Source organism: Puma concolor, chromosome D4, assembly GCF_028749965.1.
Source record: "Puma concolor isolate L17-30 chromosome D4, mPumCon1.1.hap2, whole genome shotgun sequence".
Classification (NCBI taxonomy): Eukaryota; Metazoa; Chordata; class Mammalia; order Carnivora; family Felidae; genus Puma; species Puma concolor.
Genome location: NC_141679.1, coordinates 12,800,871 through 12,820,123, shown reverse-complemented (window position 1 = coordinate 12,820,123; position 19,253 = coordinate 12,800,871). Strand labels below are relative to the sequence as shown.

The 19,253-nt window shown below is 40.4% G+C and overlaps 1 protein-coding gene across 2 annotated transcripts in view; it reads right to left on the bottom strand.

The window, feature by feature from the left end:
- MAMDC2 (MAM domain containing 2) overlaps nt 1–19,253 on the bottom strand; it is a 162,861-nt gene that overhangs the window by 16,720 nt on the left and 126,888 nt on the right. Inside the window, exons 11-12 of one of the 2 annotated variants that reach the window (XM_025931643.2) lie at nt 13,945–14,038; nt 10,674–10,826 (exon numbers count right to left, since the gene is read on the bottom strand). In XM_025931643.2, coding sequence (XP_025787428.1) covers nt 10,674–10,826; nt 13,945–14,038 — 247 coding nt within the window. The remainder of the gene's footprint in view (nt 1–10,673; nt 10,827–13,944; nt 14,039–19,253) is intronic. The other variant, XM_086684980.1, reaches the window with a different exon arrangement.

The following is a 19,253-nucleotide window of genomic DNA, read 5'->3' as shown; positions in this document are numbered from 1 at the left end:
TCTTGTTCTGTGTCCCTCACCTTGACCACGCCTCCTCCCCTTGAGTAACCTCCCGCTCACCTGCCTAACAGGACTCGGACCCTTCCCCAGCCAATCGGCTGAGGCCACAGCCATTACCTCACCAACTGCCCCTAGGCCCCAATAAAACCTTTGTCCTTTTGAAACTCGCTCTCTCTCCCAGGCATCTCACCGCTGCGTCGGTGCAGGTAGGGGATTGAGCTCGAGCTAGCTCGAATAAAGGCTCTTTTGCTTTTACATCGGACTCGGCTCCTTAGTGGTCTTTGGGGATCACGAATTCTGGGCATAACACTTTCCACTAGACTACACCACGCTACACCCTGGATTGTGGAAAACTTGCATGGCAAGTTAGTGAGTCAGGAACTACAGCTCCCTTGCTATGTATGATGAAGTGTTAAGTCTAATAAACACACAATAAACTGGCATGTCCACATTGTGCCTTTTGTCAGCTTCTCTTCTTACTTAATGGACCCATATTTTCTGTCCGTCTAATCCAGTTGTCTGTAAACAGTTTTGTATGCCTTTCCTCTTTCCATTTTCTTCTTGTGTGTGTTCTTCCAACTGTAAATTGATAGGCTTTAAGGAAGGGTGGGAAGCGAAAAGGTAGAATGCAGTCTACAAGTACAGGTATATCCTCTGAAAGTCCCAGAATGCACTGCATTCAAAAAGGATTCTGTTATCACCTACACCAAACCAATACCCTCCAGTCATCAAGGAGAAAGACACTGTGCTGCTGGTCCAGAGTCTGAACGTATTATTTCACTAATGTCTAGGACAGAAAGTTCTGCCATTTTTACATACTTCCATTATTTTACTGCCTGTATTATCAAAAGACACATGGCAAATATTGTTAGGACTAAATGCAAAAATAGCAGTAAATCAACAGAGCAGGCAATAGGAGATCTTTCTGGATGTAATTCCACTATTGTTTAAATCATACATCTACTCACACACAGGTTTGCTGTTGCTATCCTAGGATCCAAGCAGATAATACCTAAAACTCCCTTGAGTGGGTTTCAGTGTTTTAATATTTAAAATGACTATGTTGCCTTAGGATCTAGAAGATCCTATCTACCTTCAGCATCCTATAAATCTATGAACTGTTATTAATTTGTTGAGTCAACTAAAATTTTCTTATTCTTTCAGACCATATTCTCTTCTGGAGAGAAATTCCAGAGACATTCATCTAAGCAATATTACATTTATTATAAAAATAACTTTTTAATAAAAAATATGAGGTGATTGTTAAGTGGTTTCCATGATAATTAAAGATTTTCGGACTACTTTAGTACTGTGTCAGTTGTCTCCAATATTTACTACACGAGATTGAGAGTTTAAAGGGAAAGAAGTAGAAAATTACAGTCTCTCAAGCAGTTTATAGCCAAAGGCAATATAAATGTAAATTTTAATATTCTCCTCCTACTACCCCTCATCAAAGAACAGAACACCGTATGATAACATAATCTCAGATACAGCAAGACCTTGGGTAGAACAGGCCAGAGACACAAAGATCTCATTCAAAACACTATGCTTGGTTGGTGTGCAAGAGAAGAGCAAATGCCTTCAAATTTCGAGTATAATAATAATTCATAAATAAATGATGCCAAAAAATAAAATGCCAGAGACATCCTCTTGTGGATAGGTTGAGCAATTTGTAGCAGACCTACACTCCTGCTGAGAAGAAGTGGAAAAACAATGGATAAAAACTATGTATTTTAGAAAACACCTGTTTTGAAACCACGAGAGAGTTTCCCAAACAGCAAGGACTTGAGGGTGCCAAGGTCCCAGGAAAAGAAGGTCAGTGAAGTGAATTCAACATTCTTCCCGCTGCTGTTCCTATTGGGGCATTTGCCTATTCAGTTTAGAATCTAACCAGGGAGCAGCTAAAATGAGGCAGAGAAACCAATGGAACCCCCTGCACTGGGAAGATAATAACTGGAGTTCAGGGTTGCCAAGGCAGTAAGAGCTTGCTTCAGAGCCAAGTTCTGTGCAAAAAGAGAGGCACAGAACAGTGAGCCCATCACTTGGCAATCTTCCCTTGAGGCTTGTGCTGAACACTTAAGCAGTAGAGGGCAAGAAGGGCCTCTTGCCAAGAAGCCAAATGCAGAACAAAGTTTTCAGCAATCTCACCAGCTGAAGAGATAAAAAATTAAAGTTTAGGACGTACTGAAGAGGAGGGCCCTTAATAAACCCCCAGGGCATGCTCTCAGAGAATATACCCTAGGGGTAGGGGAGAATGGAGAGGGTGGTCTAGCAAAGCAATACCTGCTCAAGTCAGCCCAGTTCCGATGGGACTGAGGTGACCTGCTTGTCTCAAGTTGTCTATTTGAGAACAGGCTGAATCCTCTCTGGAGGAAAAAAACTTCATCACCAAGGATTCTATCATTCTTCATTCCCAATGTCCAGTATTCAGTGAAAACACCAGAGATTTCAAGAAACTGGGCCAAAGTGGGGGGAAAAACAGACAAGAGAAACAGGACCACAGGTGACCCAGCTATAGCACGATCACTTTTAAGAGGTGTAAAATAACTATGCTTAGTAACTTAATAATTTGAGCATTTATATTATGTCCAGGAAATAGATTAAGATGAAGAAGTTCATGAAAGAACTTGAGTCTCTTAAAGAGAAACAGGCTGGAGGAGGGATGTGGACTACATACATGTGGGATACAATACAGAGTAAGGACCTCTTGAAAATGTGTTTCCCTATAAAAGCAATGAGAACACTGGAAAAAAATTGTCAAATCAACTTCTTCAGAACTCTGGAAATTAACTAAAGGCATATAGCAATCTAAGAGTGTTCAAGAAAAATGACAATCTTGCTAAGAAAGATGAGCTTTTAACCTGCCCTAATCCCGTCTTAATCTCTCCAATTCCTACTCCTACTCCTACTCCGAGACATAATTGAAAACCAAGAGCTTTACAACTAAAGTATCCATAAAAAGCATCAGCCTACAGTCATTCTGCAAGGGGCAGAACTGATTTGGAGCTCCCTAAAGCCCTGTCCCCAGAAAATTATCATTATTTGACCTATTTGGCAACTCACTGAAAAGTTCCATTCTCAGGGCTTCTCTCGATTTAATTTGACTGAGGTAGAGCTTACTTTGTATGAACAGCCTTATCTCCAGGGGCTTTTGTCAAAAGCAATCAGTTAAATGATTGTTTAACATTACAACTGCCTTAGGTGATATTAACAATTGAAGCTAACAAAAGACTGACCCAAAATTGTTAAGAATAAAAAGTAGGTCCTGGGATATCTGGTGGGGGAGGGGGTTGCTTTGCAAAACTCCAAAATCTCCAAAATATTTCTGGCAATCTCCATGGCTTCTCAGAAGTTCCCATAGGATCAAGCAACAGTTGGACACGATAGTGGCCAAGTTCATGATGCATCCTTGTATCAGCTTTCCCTGGTTCCTTGCTTTGCTGTCTTTGCCCCACATTTCTGCTTCTTGGGATCACATCTCAAAAAATACTACCTGCATGCAAACCTGTATCTTGGACTTCACTTTCTTGGGAATCCTGTCTGGCAGTATCCTCTAGACCCGCCAAGTAGAACCATTTAGGAATTCCCTGAAGCTGCCATACTGCTTAGTGGTTCCATACCTTGCACGTGGATGCTACCTCACCCTGCCACTCTTCTTGGTGAACTCTCACTCATCCATCAAGATGCTCCCAAGGAGAGCTAGCTGCTTCTCTCTATGTGGTTCCATCATCTCTAGAACTTAACTCTCATTACTTTACTTATTACAATTCTGGGGGCAATTATTTGGTGCACAAGGCATAGCAGATGCTCAGAAAAAGTGGAATAAATGAAGATCATCTGGATGCTGCACTGTATAAATTTATGACCACTCCCAGTTCTAACATGTTTCATCTTATATACATGTAGCCTGTGATACTGGTGGCTTTAACAAATAAACAAATGTTTTAATGGGGCCTTTATTGGCTCATGCTTTCATTTTTGAAGGGGTGATGCTTGTCATAATGTGATCTGAGAGCCAATATATCCTCCCACATATGGCTCAAGCCATTGGAGGCTAGAGAAAGAAGCCACTCTTTCAGGGCTTAGGATACACGATAGGTGTGCAGGCTGCAGCCAGGGAGTTAAATTTACAACACTGGTTCACTGACATTAAAATAGCTCAGAAAAGAATTTACTTTCTGCTAGATGCATTTCTATAGATGTCTAAAAATACCATCAGCTTGAATATACCCTTTCCAAAAGAAGATACCCCTCTTTGGGTGAAGGGTTTTGGGGGTGAGATTATGCTGCTACATGAAGTATTGTGCCTTTCACATATAAGCTGTCACAGCTGTTCCTGGTCATTTGTGGTCTCTTAGTATCCTGTAGGCAGGGAAACTCTGGTGAGACAGAGTAGACAGAATATGGCCATTAGAGCCTGCCATTCCTGAGACTCTGTCCCCACTCTACTTGTTAGTGCTGTGTGACTCTGGAAAAACACTTAACTTTTCTGAGCCTTGGTTTTCTCATGTGAAAAACAGGCACTTCCTCTAACTTTACAGGTTGTGGTAAGGATGTGTTTATGGAATGAATGTTCATGTCCCCCCGAAACTTATGTGTTGAAATCCTAACCCCCAATGTGAATGGTATTAGGAGGTAGGGCCCTTAGGAGCTGATTAGGTCACGAGGGGTGAACCCTCAACAATGGGATTAGTACCCTTTTAAATGAAAACCCAGAGAGCTCCTTTGCCCCTTCGGCCATGTGGGGACACAATAAGAAGATGGCTGTCTATGAACCAGGAAGCAGTCTCTTACCAGACACGGAATCTGTTGGCACCTTGATGTTGGACTTTCCAGACTCCAGACCGAGAGAAATAAATGTTTGTTGTGTAAGCCATCCAGTCTGTGGTATTTTTGTTAGACCAGCTCATACTGACTAAGGCAAGATGTAAAGCTCCCAGTAAAGTGCCTGCACATGGCAAATGTTCCATAAATGATCACTAGCTAACATTATTTCCTGAGTGAAACAATTGTTACAGTAATTCTAAGAACAGAACCAAAATACCTTCCATCCGATGCTATATATGTAGGTGACCACAGCAAAATTTGCTGCCTCATCTGCATTATTGTAGAGAGGCATAAAGAGATATAACCTGTAAAAGACTTTCTTTAGTTAGAAAATGGAAAGGTGCCTTGAGAACCTTTTAAAAATTTGTTTTGAAACAAGCAAGAAAAAGAATGGAGAAGAAGGCAGACCCTAGAAGCAATCTGCTGAAAAAAAATCAGAATTCTCTTGATTGTGCACCAGAGAATTTCATTTAATGCATAAAGCATTTGCTGGGAGTGAATATTGAACACATTAAGAGGTTTTTGCATTACAGTCTTTGCAGAAACATCCAACCAGCTGAAACATCCAACCAGCTGAAACATCCGTCAAAGTTTCAGAGAGACAAAGCAAACACCGCCATAACATTTTCATTATACAAAGCCACACCAAGTTAACTAACATGTGCCCCTATAAGTCAGGAAAAATGTAGATAAAGGAGCCAAATTATGAGTAATTGAGTATCTACTGAATGTGCTTTTGCTAGGTTTTCACAGATTTTGTGTATGGGGGAAGGGGTAGAATGTGGTACAAACAAGTTTAGGTTATTTTAGCAGAAAGATGTGAAGGGCAGGACAAGGGCCACTTTATGTAGGAAGGGCTCACCGAGCTCCTTCCCTGTTTAGCACTAACGCTGGGGAGGGACTCTGTTATGGGCTGAATTGTAGGTGTCCCAGTATCTTGGAATGTGACTGTATTTGCAGATACTTTTAAAGAAGTAATTAAATTAAATGGGGCTGTTAGGGTGTGTCCTAATCCTATAACTGGTGTCCTGATAAGAAGAGATAAGGAGAAGACACCACAGGCCAAGGGCAGACAACGTGAGCACACAGCGGTAAGGAGGGCCTCTGCCAGCTAAGCAGGAGAGCCTCAGAGTGAAACCAACCCTGTCAACACCTTGAGCTTGGACGTCCCCTCAGAACTATGAAAAAATCAATTTCTGTTGTTGAAGCTGCCCAGCAGTATTTGTGGTATTTTTAGGAAGGCAGCACTAGCAAGCTCATACTGAGTCCAAATACCCGTCCCTCGAGTTATTTATAGTCCAGTTGGGAAGATAAAATTGATACACACATAAAAGGATTAGGTACCTATGACTAGGCTGGCATGGGAGTGATGGAGGTAGCATTAAGAGCCACTGCCACGAGTGATAAAAAAGCCAAGGAAGGAGAGTTCATGGAGAAGAGGAAAGCAAGGCAGGGACATCTTTCTGAGCCCCTATTTCTCATAGCCCCGTGAGAGTGGCTTCCATACAATGACATCAGGGTTACTGGCTATTCTCAGTCTCCTTTGCTGGTTCTTCCTCCTCCGACCATTGAACTTTGGAATGCTCCAGAAGCTTATCCCTTGGTCCACTTTTGGTTCTGCTCCTACTCCCTTAGCGCTCTCTCCCAGTCACATGGTTTTAAATATAGTCCATACCAACAGCTTCCAGAGCAGTCATCTTTCCTGAACTTCCGACTGCCCACTCAACACCTCCCCTTGAATATCTATCAAGAATCTCAATTCTGACATATTTAAAACTAGGCTCCCGATCTCCCTTATCTTCCCGACAAACCTATCCACTCTATCTTTTCTATTTAGTTGTTGACAAGTCCATTGTCCAGCTGCTCAGGTCAAATCGTTGAAATCATTCTTGATTTCTCTCTTTCTCTGACACCGTATTTAACCTATCAAGAGATTCTGTTGGCTCTACTTTCAAAATATATCCAGAATTTCGCCACTTCTTACCACCTCCATGCTACTACCCTAGTCCAATCCACTGTCATTGGTAAATCCACCCTCACTTTACCATATACTGTCTTCTGGATGCCTCGCCTTATCCTGATAGGGCTCTCTGATTTCACTCTTGCCCCATTTCTCTTTGTAGTCTTTTCTCAACAGAGCAGCCACAGTGATCCTAACAAAGCCAGGTCAGATCATCTCCTTCCTAAGCTCAACATCTTCCAGGGTCCTCCCACTTCAGGTAAAGTAAAATCCAAAGTCATTCCAAAGTCATTCTTTAAAACAACAACAACAACAAATATATATATATATATATATATATATATATATATTTTTTTTTTTTTTTTTTTTTTTTTTAATCTCTATGCCCAACACAGGGGTGAAACTCATGACCCTGAGTTCAAGAGTTGCAGGCTAAAAACAAAAACAAAAACAAACAACAAACAAAACAAAACAACAACAACAAAACAGTTGCACATTCTACTGAATGAGTCAGCCAGGCACCCCCAAAGTCCTTCTGATTAATGACAAGGTCCTCTAGGGCCTGGCCTACCATTATTTTTCTGATCTCATTTCCTAGTACTCATTCCCCTGCTCACCCTGGTTAGCAAAACCAGTCTCCTTGCTATTCCTGGGACACACTGAACCTGCTTCCACTCAAGGGGCTTTGCACTGGCTGCTCCCTCTACTTGGAACACTTCTTCCCAGTACCTATGAGGATAGGGACCTCAGCTCTTTCCAGATTACCTTCTCAAGCAATTTATTGCCTTTTAACATACTATATCATTTATGGCTAAGTATAGTCTTTGTTGTCTGTCCCCTGCCTACTAGAAAAGAAGGCCCATGAGGGCAAATGATTGCTTTGCCTGTTTTGTTCATCTGTGTTTCCAAGTACCTAAGCTGAACTTGGCACATAACAGACACTCAATGAGTATTTGTTGAGTGAAGGAACAAATGAATTAACAGCATTAATTAAGCATTTATTATATACCAGGTCATATCCTAAGCACATTTTAAATGTTGTCTCATACATAAATGATACATACATAATCCTATGAGGTAGGTATTAATTATTCCACATACAGATAAGGAATTGAGATTTAGAGAAGTTCAAGGGTAGAACTGAGATTTGAACCCTAGCAGCAGTCTGGTCCCAAAACTCTCAATGGTTTAAACTCAACCAGCCAATGAAGCAGGTAAATAGGTAAGTAGCTATAATTATTCTCATTTTTAAGATGACACAAATGAAACTTAGAGATTTTCCATAACTTTCTCACAGTTTCATACCTAGTGAGTGGGTTGACTCTGTTCATGGGTCTGTTGTACGTCCTGGGGCCTGGTGACCCTCCTCTTGCTTTTCAGAGACGCTGTCCCTCCACTGCTTACTATTTTTGCTTTGTCCTCTCTTCCATGCCATGGCCTGTTACCCAGAAAATTCCTCTATGGCAGTCCACCACAGCATAGGTCTCTTTGAGAGTATCTCTTCTCAGATCTGTCACCACTACCCTTTTGATGTTTCTGAGAAATGGAAGAAAAGCTATCAACCTTCCTCCCACCCAAGAAAAATGCACATAAATACATTGTGATTACAATGGACTTGAATTCAAGCTGATTCGTTCTTGACCTTTCTCTACTCCTCTTGTAATAAAAAGATATATCCCTACTATCCTGTTTTCTAGGGATTTTACTAAATAAATGGCTAGTTGTTTATATGCATCAGTGAGGGCTTATAGATTGATTAATTCATTCCAACAACATTTTTTGAGCATCTACAGCATACAAGGTACAAGATTAAGCCCTCTGGGGATTCAAAAACAAGGCTGGCAGTAACTTGCCCTCAAGACATTGTTGATCAGAGCCAATGAGACTGACTTTTTGTATTTTTGTTTGAGATATCTCTTTCCATTCGATTTAGTGTTGAAAGACCTGCAGTTGCTACCACTGTCCTGCTACCATGAGATGAGAGTCGAAGATTGCAGCCAATTGAGGAAAACCAAATCAGGGAGGTGGCTGGAGAGAGAAACTGGCTCCTGATCACACAGTCTGCATCAAGTTGTTCCTAAAGCTAGCCCTAAATGGATTTTGTCTATTACAAAGGGCAATAAATTATGCCCAACCAAGACAGTATTCACATATACAAGTCTTTCAATTATCTTCTTAACTTTCCTGTCTTCCAGACACAGCTGTGTGTACTCTTAGAGCCCCCTTAGAGTCTTCTACTCAGTGCTGGAAGTGGGATTCTGTCCTACCTTTGGACCAATGCTGAATCTCTTCAACGCTATGCCTTCTGGAAGAAACGCTGTCCCAGAACAGGGTAACGCAGTAGGAACAAAAGAAAAGTCAGTGGTAGGATCAAGCTGCACATCTTCTTAGTCAGGCAAGAGTGCATCAGTACCTAAGGCTACATGGACACTGACTGGGAAGGTGGCTGGAACCAAGGGCTCCTGGAAAGACCCAAGCCCCTACTGCCAGGTGGAACCCAAGCAGAAAATCTCTGTGGGTTATACCGTGGAGAGCAAGCGCTATGAGAAGAAGAGGTGGTCACAGGAGATAAGCCAGAGAGCACACTGTCAGAAATGGTAAGATGCAGTTCCCCAAAAAGCCAGTAATTTGATATGTGTCATAACAGAGGACATTCAATAGCCAAGAAAGAGTCTGAAATAGCACCAACTATTTGAACAAGTGCTCTTCTTTCAATCTCTCTTCCACTTACCCTGATTAAGGATCATGAAGTGAGGGGCGGATGAGGAAGTAGAACAGAGAAAACAAAAGAACCTTCTTCCCTTTTCTGATCTCCAAACTATGAGTTAGTGAGGCCCAAGCTGAGGGAAAGAGAGATGATTCAATTGACTTTTAAACATACATAACTAGGTGACCAGTCTAACACCTTAACAGGGCTGGGAAGCTATGGGCTCTGCCAACGGATGGGGAACGGAGAATGTTTTAGGATTTGTTTGAAGAGAGCGCTCCAAAGAGAAAATAAAACTGTTCCTGATTGCTCCCTACCAAGTTTAGCCAAGTCAACAAACAAGTTATGGTGTAGGTTGCTCTGTGGTGTTATCCATAGACTTCTCTTGAGGTAGGCTGTAAGAAATAGCACTATGCCACTCACCCTTGTATGTACTATCATAATGGCTTCTCTGTTAGGACCCTTGAGGAAACATCTCCTCGAGCTTCCTGTCCGGGCTAGTTCTGCTTCTCTGCACCAGAGAGAGTGCTTGCATCCAATGGACACACCAAGTGACATCAAGAGTGTCAGTGAGAAAGGTCCATTCTGCACGGTCTATTTTATCACTGACATTGTTTACAATCGCTGCACATGGTGATGACAAGTAGGTCAACGTCAGTCTGTTTTATCGGACTTCATATATTTGCTACAGAAAACACCCACACCCCCTGGTGGATCGCTTCACCTCTTTTTATCCCAAGGACACGGTGAATCATGTTTTGCATCTGTGTTTCAGTCACTGCAAAGTGTAGAGGCCGATTCCTAGAGTCTCGTCTGCCAGCACCTTTCTCATACAGGGCCTCAGTCCTGGCTCCAGTTTAGATCACTATTTTTTCTTCCTTCACACTGTCCCTCTCTCCTTTATTTTTAAACCTACTTCTCATTAAATTATTTTTATGTGCAAATCTTTGTAATAAGCCCATTTCCATCCTCTTTGCAGCAAGATACATAAGCAAGGCATAAACGGAAAGAACATTTTTAAATGCACATATTTAATGATCTATCCCATGGGCGGAGAATCATGTGTGTAGTTCATTCTAGACACGAGACATAAATTTGCACCTTTCAAAATGCAGTGAATGACCCCCACAATGCTATTTCAGGTTTCCTTAGGAAACAGCACCATGTGGCGTAACTCACCTACCCCAGTAGTGTGATCTCCCTTTGGTCCTGTGTAGGAGGTGGGGGTTTCTCCCCTCCTCCTGTGCCAGCTGCTCCGGTTTCTTCTCTCCTGGGTAAAGGCACATTCATCTTGTTCGAAAGTACACTCTCCAGGTGGAGGTGGAAGCCCCTCTGTGAGGAAACAGCAGGTGTTATTATTACTGAGGCACTTTCAATGAATATGCATTCCACGGCTCCCCATGCTGCATGTGTGAATGTCACCTGGCCATATGCCTGTGCTTATGGAGAGGCAGCACCCCCCACCCCCGCCACCGGCCTCCAACTGGCAACCCTCCTATGCCAAGCTCTTGCCTCTAGCTAGAGCCTGGAAACTACCATGGGTCCTGCCACAGGGACAGAGAACAATCAGAAATCTAGATTTAGGGGCACCTGGGTGGGTGTCGGTTGGGTGTCCAGCTTCAACTCAGGTCATGATCTCATGGTTCATTGGTTCGAGCCCTGCATCGGGCTCTGTGCTGACAGCTCAGAGCCTGGAGCCTGCTTTGGATTCTGTGTCTCCTCTCTCTCCCTCTCCTCCATTCGAGCTCTGTCCCTCTCTCTCTCTCAAAACTAAATAAGCATAAAAAAATTTTTTTTTTTTAAATCTAGATTCAAAAGTATTGGGATACTTTGAGATAGAAACTTCCTCTGACTGATGAATTTACTTGTCAGAATGAGCTTACAAAGCACTGAAAATTGGAGGCAAACTGCCTTTATGGAAATATGGAAAACAATAAATTGTCTCATGTTGGAGCTTTCTTCAGAAATCCTGGCTGAGTGAAGGGAATCCTTAGAACAACTCAGTAGTTGCTTTGGACGAGGTGGAGAATGTGTGAAAGCTAAGTGTGCTTTTGGAGGCACAGTTTAACTTGTGTGGAGCACGTGACTTAATTCTTCTGTCTTCAATATTCTTGTCTACCTTCTGGGATTGTGAGTTTTAAAGGAGATGATGTATGTGAAGTATTTAGAACATGAAGTTCTCAGGAAATGTTAGCTAAATGAATATTAGGGCTTGGTGTTTTGTCACCTGGAGCCTTATTTTCCATTTCCAAAAACAAATATTTATGTCTTTGGACACTGTCTTCAATAAGTTTCATGATTATTCTTATTATTAGAATGGTGTCACCTCCCACTTAACTGGGGACTTCTTTGTCTGAACTTGGCTGTACCTTCCCGCATCCAGATTCTTAGCAGATTTCTCTAATAAACAGCCCGTTTTTTACATCTCTTGCATAATAATTATTTTACTTCATTTTATTTGATATATTGTACAAGCTGATGAAGCCTCAGTCCCTTTTCTATGCCTCAAGTGTAGAGATTTTTATCTTGTTTTTCTTTGTGTTGTCCTTGCAGCGCCTTGCAAATCAAGAGACTAAAAAAGTCTATTTTTAATTTTTTGAGGAACCTCCACACTGTTTTCCAGAGCGGCTGCACCAGTTTGCATTCCCAGCAACAGTGCAAGAGGGTTCCCGTTTCTCCACATCCTCGCCAGCATCTATAGTCTCCTGTTTTGTTCATTTTAGCCACTCTGACTGGCGTGAGGTGATATCTGAGTGTGGTTTTGATTTGTATTTCCCTGATGAGGAGCGATGTTGAGCATCTTTTCATGTGCCTGTTGGCCATCTGGATGTCTTCTTTAGAGACGAATGGATAAAGAAATTGTGGTTTATATACACAATGGAATACTACGTGGCAATGAGAAAGAATGAAATATGGCCTTTTGTAGCCACGTGGATGGAACTGGAGAGTGTTATGCTAAGTGAAATAAGTCATGCAGAGGACAGATTCCATATGTTTTCACTCCTATGTGGATCCTGAGAAACTTAACAGAAGACCGTGGGGGAGGGGAAGGAAAAAAAATGGTTAGAGAGGGAGGGAGCCAAAACACAAGAGACTCCTAAAAACTGAGAACTGAGGGTTTATGGGGGGTGGGAGGGACGGGTGGGTGGGTGATGGGTATTGAGGAGGGCACCTGTTGGGATGAGCACTGGGTGTTGTGTGGAAACCAATTTGACCATAAATTTCATAAAAAAAAAAAAAAAAAAGACAGAATAAAAAAGTAAATAAATGAGGAGATTATTCTCCAGGGCCAGAATGATACCACAGTTTGCCTCTTTGTTAAAGAAATAGATACCCTAAGGTTTAGGATGCAGTGGTAATTAGGAGACACAGACCAATGATCTGGGTTGAGGTATGCGCCATTTTCTTGTTAGACATTGAGTCCAACACATAGCTGCCATCTTCATTTTGTCCCTATCCTCAATGCCTGGTCCACTGTTCCACTGTCAGCTAATTCACTTGGAAAATATTTATTTTATTATCATTTAAAAATTACATGTTTAGTATAGTATCTGTATAATAACAATTTCATCAACATTGTTTGAAAATCTGCATTCATGTAAGACATAATTAAAGGGCGCCTGGGTGGCGCAGTCGGTTAAGCGTCCGACTTCAGCCAGGTCACGATCTCGCGCTCCGTGAGTTCGAGCCCCGCGTCGGGCTCTGGGCTGATGGCTCAGAGCCTGGAGCCTGTTTCCGATTCTGTGTCTCCCTCTCTCTCTGACCCTCCCCCGTTCATGCTCTGTCTCTCTCTGTCCCAAAAATAAATAAAAAAAACGTTGGAAAAAAAAAAAAATTTAAAAAAAAAAAATAAAAAAAAAATAATAATAACTAGACTAGAAGGCATTTATTTTTAATGCATTGTTTTGTGCCAGGTCCTCTGCTAGGGAATCTACGTATATCATTCCCACTATTCAGGTAGGTATTACTATTACTACCTCTCTCATAGATGAGGATACAGATGTCAAGTCACATGTACAAAGTCACACACTGGAAACAAATCATCATTTTTAAGTTCCAAACTTACCACACACATCTGGAGAGGGGCACACTGCTGGCAAGAAAAGCAAAAAAATAGGCTAGCACAGATTAAAAAATATTTTTTTAAATGTTTATTTATTTTTGAGAGACAGTGAGAGAGACAGAGCGTGAGTGGGGGAGGGGCAAAGAGCAAGGGAGACAGAATCTAAAGCAGGCTCCAGGCTCTAAGCTGTCAGCACAGAATCCGATGTGGGGCTTGAATCCAGGAACCATGAGATCATGACCTGAGCAGAAATTGGACGCTTAACCAGCTGAGCCACCCAGGCATCTCTAGCACAGATTAAATGTATTTGGCATATACTTAGAGAAACGGGATGTGCCATGCATAGGCCTGGAAGACAAAGGGAGCTTGCAGTTGTGACCATCTTACCTGGAGACGAGCAGCTTCCCAACTGTACCGTAATGTCATCCAGGGCTACCAGTCCACAGTCCCAAAAACTTTTGCATAGGCTCATGAAAACCACCTGCAATTCGGAAAAATAAAACTATGAATTCCATTAACTGCATTGGAAATTCTTACAACCTAGGACTTACTTAGCCCAAAGCATGCACAAGCAAACTACAGACCCCTCTTCATTGTCCAAGTGAACTACGGGTCACGGGGGCATGAGTAACAGCTAAGCATTTATATGTGACCCTGAAATTACTTCTATTCTTTTTTTAAGTAGAGTCAAGCTCATAATGATATGTTGTGTCTATTAATGCCGAAATGAGTTCACATTCTTTAGAGAACTGAAAGAAGAAAGCAAGAGGTTAACTGATGGCAGAGGAAAACCTGTCAGGTTTTAAATATTTTCCCCAGATAATCCACAAAGTGCATACAGAGCTGATGGTATTCCAAGCATTTTTACACACATTTCCAGGGCAAACAGTATTGATTTTTTGGAAATGAATTTCCGGCAATGCGCTTCATTCATATTGTGAACAAAGTCCCAGTGATTTGCCATCTGGAGACTTATGTTCCATTTCCAAAGAAAAGATAAATGTCCCTAGATGGTATCACTAATAAAAGCCCTAAATGCAGTTATTTTATCAGGCCAAACATTTTTAGTCTTCTATGTGAAAGAAAAACAGGTCCATACCATCAATTATTGAATTCATTGTGTCAGAGAAAGAGAGAGCGGGAGAGAAGTTTTGCATTTCTTTTTCATTAGACCAATTTTAAAATCTTTTCATACACAGGATGAGCAAAGAGTACTTCTCACTTATATTAGATTCTCACTGTACTTTGTGGTTTACAAAGCTGCTTCGCATGCCTAACCTAATGTACACTGAGCATAAAGTCATTCAGTACATGTGCAATCCCTCAAATACAAATATTAACTCAAACAAAGACAAAGAGAGATGTAACAGAAACCAAATCTCAAATTAGGAATAATGAGAGCACTTGATTTTTTTTTTAGATCCTGATATTATGTTATGTCTTCAACTTATCTGTGTTATCAGCAGGCTCTCTGTGCTCTTTGGTGATCAGAGCCATTAGAATACAAAATCTATTCAGAAAGACATTAAAACATTTTTTTTAAATGTTTATTTATTTTTGAGACAGAGAGAGACAGAGCATGAATGGGGGAGGGTCAGAGAGAGAGGGAGACACAGAATTTGAAGCAGGCTCCAGGTTCTGAGCTGCAAGCACAGAGCCCGACGTGGGGCTCGAACTCACGGACCGTGAGATCATGACCTGAGCCAAAGTCAGACGCTTAACCGACTGAGCCACCCACGTGCCCCAGAAAGACATTTTAAAATGATGTAACAGTTTATAAGTAAGCAAAATGCAAAACGTCTTAAAGCCAGTATCTTCAGAATAATTACTAATTATAATATGTATAAAAGTTTACTCGGACTGTATTCAGACAGCTTTAAATTATAAAAAGGATAGTTTAGAGCTACAACAATGTGTAACTCTGTCTCTCTATATATGTGTATATATACACATATATATATACACACACATATATATATTTTATGTATAATAATATACATAGTATATACATAGTATATATATACTATATATTATATATAAAACATATACTGTATATATTATATGTGTAAGATATATATACTATATATAAAATATATATATATACTATATATAAAATATATACACAATATATATGCTATATATATAATATATATATTTTGTGTATATATATAAATATATATATATGTTTACAAGGGACAAGATGAAGGGCGGTGTTTTTGTTTTTGTTTTATCTCTGTTCATTTTTTCACCTTTATAGATTCTAGAGATTATTGGCAGGGTTTTCTACCTGCAGGATTTTTGCCGGGGAACATAGTCCTCATTTGCAAAGCAAAGGTCTATGTCATCTGCCCTGAATGCAGTTACATTTTATCAGTAATGTTTATTGTTATAGGGGAAAGAATAGTAATCTGTCTCCTAATTTACTGAATAAATTGTGCTGCAGAGAGAAAAGTCCTGGCTTTCCTTCTTTTTGGCAGTTTTAAAGTCTATTTTCCACCAGAATAGCGGAAAAGTACTTTTTCCACAATGAATTTGGGGTGGTGGAATGATTAGCCCTGTGAACCATTACCTAAGTAAGACTCAAGCATGTAGCAGGTAATTGTATTCTAAAAAGGAGAAATAGTAACATGCTTTCAAGTGTTCGCTATAGCGAAATTTGATAATGACCATAAAACCAAACCAGCAGGCAAGTAAGCCAGCATGCAAAAGCAATGAAACAACCCAAAATCTAAAAATATTGTACAGGAAATGAATAAACTATGGTACCGTAGTCTAAGAAATAGGCAAACATTAACTCTGATAGCTTGTGGATATTAGTAGTGTGAAAGTCTATTTCTCTCATAGTGTTAAGTGAAAAAAAGCTGGTTATCATAGATAAAATTAAAATTAAAATAAGATAAATTACAGCTGGAAGTACACGGAAAAAAAAAACCTTGAAAATTTACTTTTATGTTAGGCTCATGAAATTATGAGTATTGAACCAAATTTTCCCTTATTTTCTAAGCATTCTTTAATTTTGTTATATTTATAATTGAGACAAAAAAAAGAAAAAAGGAATCAGGGCATCTATAATTGAGATGTGGAATGAGTTATTATTTCCTACATTGGCAATGTTTATTACAGCAGTCACGAGGACATGTGGTTATCTAAATTAAAATTAAGTAAAAATCAAAAGTTAATTTCTTCAGGCACACTGGCCACATTTCAAGGGCTCAATAGTTATGTATGGCTAGCGGTCAAGTGAATTGGACGCAGTAGATATATAACATTTCCTCATTGCATAAATTCCAATGGGTAGAACTTCCTGGCTCTTTTTGAGGATTGCAAAAAATATGTGAACTGTCAACAGTGGGTTGAGTGAAATGCTAAAGATGTTCCGGGCATGAGGAGGCCACTAGGTTGTTCCTATCTTAGAACTCTTTCCACACTTAGAATACTAGCCAGACCACATGTTGTTCTGTCTTATAAAAGATCCATGGTCACTCCGCTATGAACTAGGTTCAAACTATGGCCTCCAACCTCAGATCTGTTTGGCACTTGCCTATCAGCATTCCAACACACAAAAGAAACCTGACAAGATCGGCTTGTTTGGTGGAACACACAAGATTTTTCCACTGTGCTATGAATAATGCTGATAATGTCAGCTCCTATTCTTGTCCCACCATCTTACATTTTGAGGGCTACTTGAAGTGGAAAGGTTACTTTAGGGTAGCTGGTCGACCAGGCAACCTAGTGACGGGGTCTGTGGTTGACTCAGGGAAAAGGGAAAGTCAAACATCTTTCTTCAGAACTCTGTCCCGAGGTCCAGCTAAAAATGTGACAAGAAGGGAACTGGTCTTGCTCTAAATTCTTGAGGGGATTAATCTCTTATTTATTTTTAGATCATTTTAAAAAGAGTGTTTATTTCATTTTAGGCAGTATTTCAAAGCCAGTGGAATACTCCTATAGACTAGAAAAAAGTCCAAGTTCCTAGGCAACTTGAATATACTAATATCTATTTGAGATGGACAAAGTAAAATAACATATCCCTTAGGCAGGTACTCCTGATTTTATGCAAATCTCTTGAAAGTCAGGGGCAAATGAGATTTGTGTAAACTCCATTTTTCACTGTGTTAAAGGTTGTGTCCTTAGGTGCTGGTGATACTTCACAGTTTTTATTTTGATAGAGAATATTCATTGTTGAGAAACCCTACCTAGACAAACTTTGGAAACACAGATAGGAAGTGACCGGTGAGCTATATAAATGTATCTGCAAACAGATAATTTTAAATATAGTCAAGTAATGATCAACAGTATTACTTAACTTAGTTTTTATCGTACTAAAAAGGGACAGTGCACATGGTCAATTATCTATAGCAGGTGTTCCTGTCTTGGCACTCCTGATATTTTGATATTTTAATATTATTTTGGGTCACTGTTTGTTGCAGGGGACGTTAAGCAGCAAACCTGATGTCTATCCATTAGATTCCAATATCACCCTCTAGTCGTGACAATCAAAAATATATCGAGACATTGACAAATGTCCCTTGGGGGGCAAAATTACTTCTGGCTGCAAACCACTGGGGGGGTGATGGAAAACTGCTGTGTGGATGATAGAACCTCACTTTATTCTACCCAATCAAAACAGGACAGTTGTTGATGTTTTAAAAGCAGACTAGATGGAGTTAGTTTTCTCTTCCTCTGTATGTCACCAGGTGGTGGTTCTAATATGCAATGAAATATCCTCAAATCCAAAAAACAAAAGGCAAAGGAGCCTAAAAACAAGAGACATGGACAAACACTCAAGCTGAATAATCATCCCTGAGATGATCAGGGCTCTACTGTTCCAATTTCCTGTTTCAGAAAACTTGAAATTGTCAAAGGGCCATTGATTCTTCTCTTTGTTTACATTTTTCTCCCTTTCCAAAAGGAATGGTCTATTCCCTCATAACAACATGATGGCAGGCAGCAGATCATAAAAAGTAAGTGAGAAAACTTTCCTCATAGTATGGAACTATAATTGTCTTCTAAAGTTATTTTGGGGGGGAGGAGGGTGGAGAGAGGGTCTGTATGGGAATCCAGCCACAAGGCTGGAGCTAGACGATCCCCAGGCCTATAAAAGTCCATAAAAGTCCCTAGTTAAAACACCCAGGAAAGAAAAAGTAGATAAGTTAGTATGTCGGGAACTTACTTTCCCAAACCAAATCAGGTTAAATTTTTAAAAGAATTAGGGCTACTGATTTTCCACTTTATGAGGTGTCATAATTTAAAGGCTACCCAACACAATAAAGAGGATCTTGCAGAGGGAGGGCGGGGGAACCAAGCTTCCCTGAGAGCTGGGGAATATATAACTACACACTTTTCTTGTGCAGTTAAGAAGGATCATTTGTATGAAACAGGTAAAAAATGGCTGAATTAACTGGTTTTTCACTGTCTTTTAAAGTAGCCTGTCTCCATGGCCTGCTCAATAGGCATAGTTGGCCACGTTTCTGGCTTAACCCACCACCTACTTTACTCATTGAAGAGCCCCAGTTGGGCCTATAATAAGTATGTGAATGACAGTTTCCAGAAAAAGCCTTCTATCTTCGCATAGAAATATTTCAATCCTATGCCAACAATACCATAAATTACCCATGTTCACAAAATGAACCTAGCTGGGTTCCTGTTCCAAGTGGTGGACCTCGACAATTTACCAGAGGGTTTGACTCTGAGTTAAA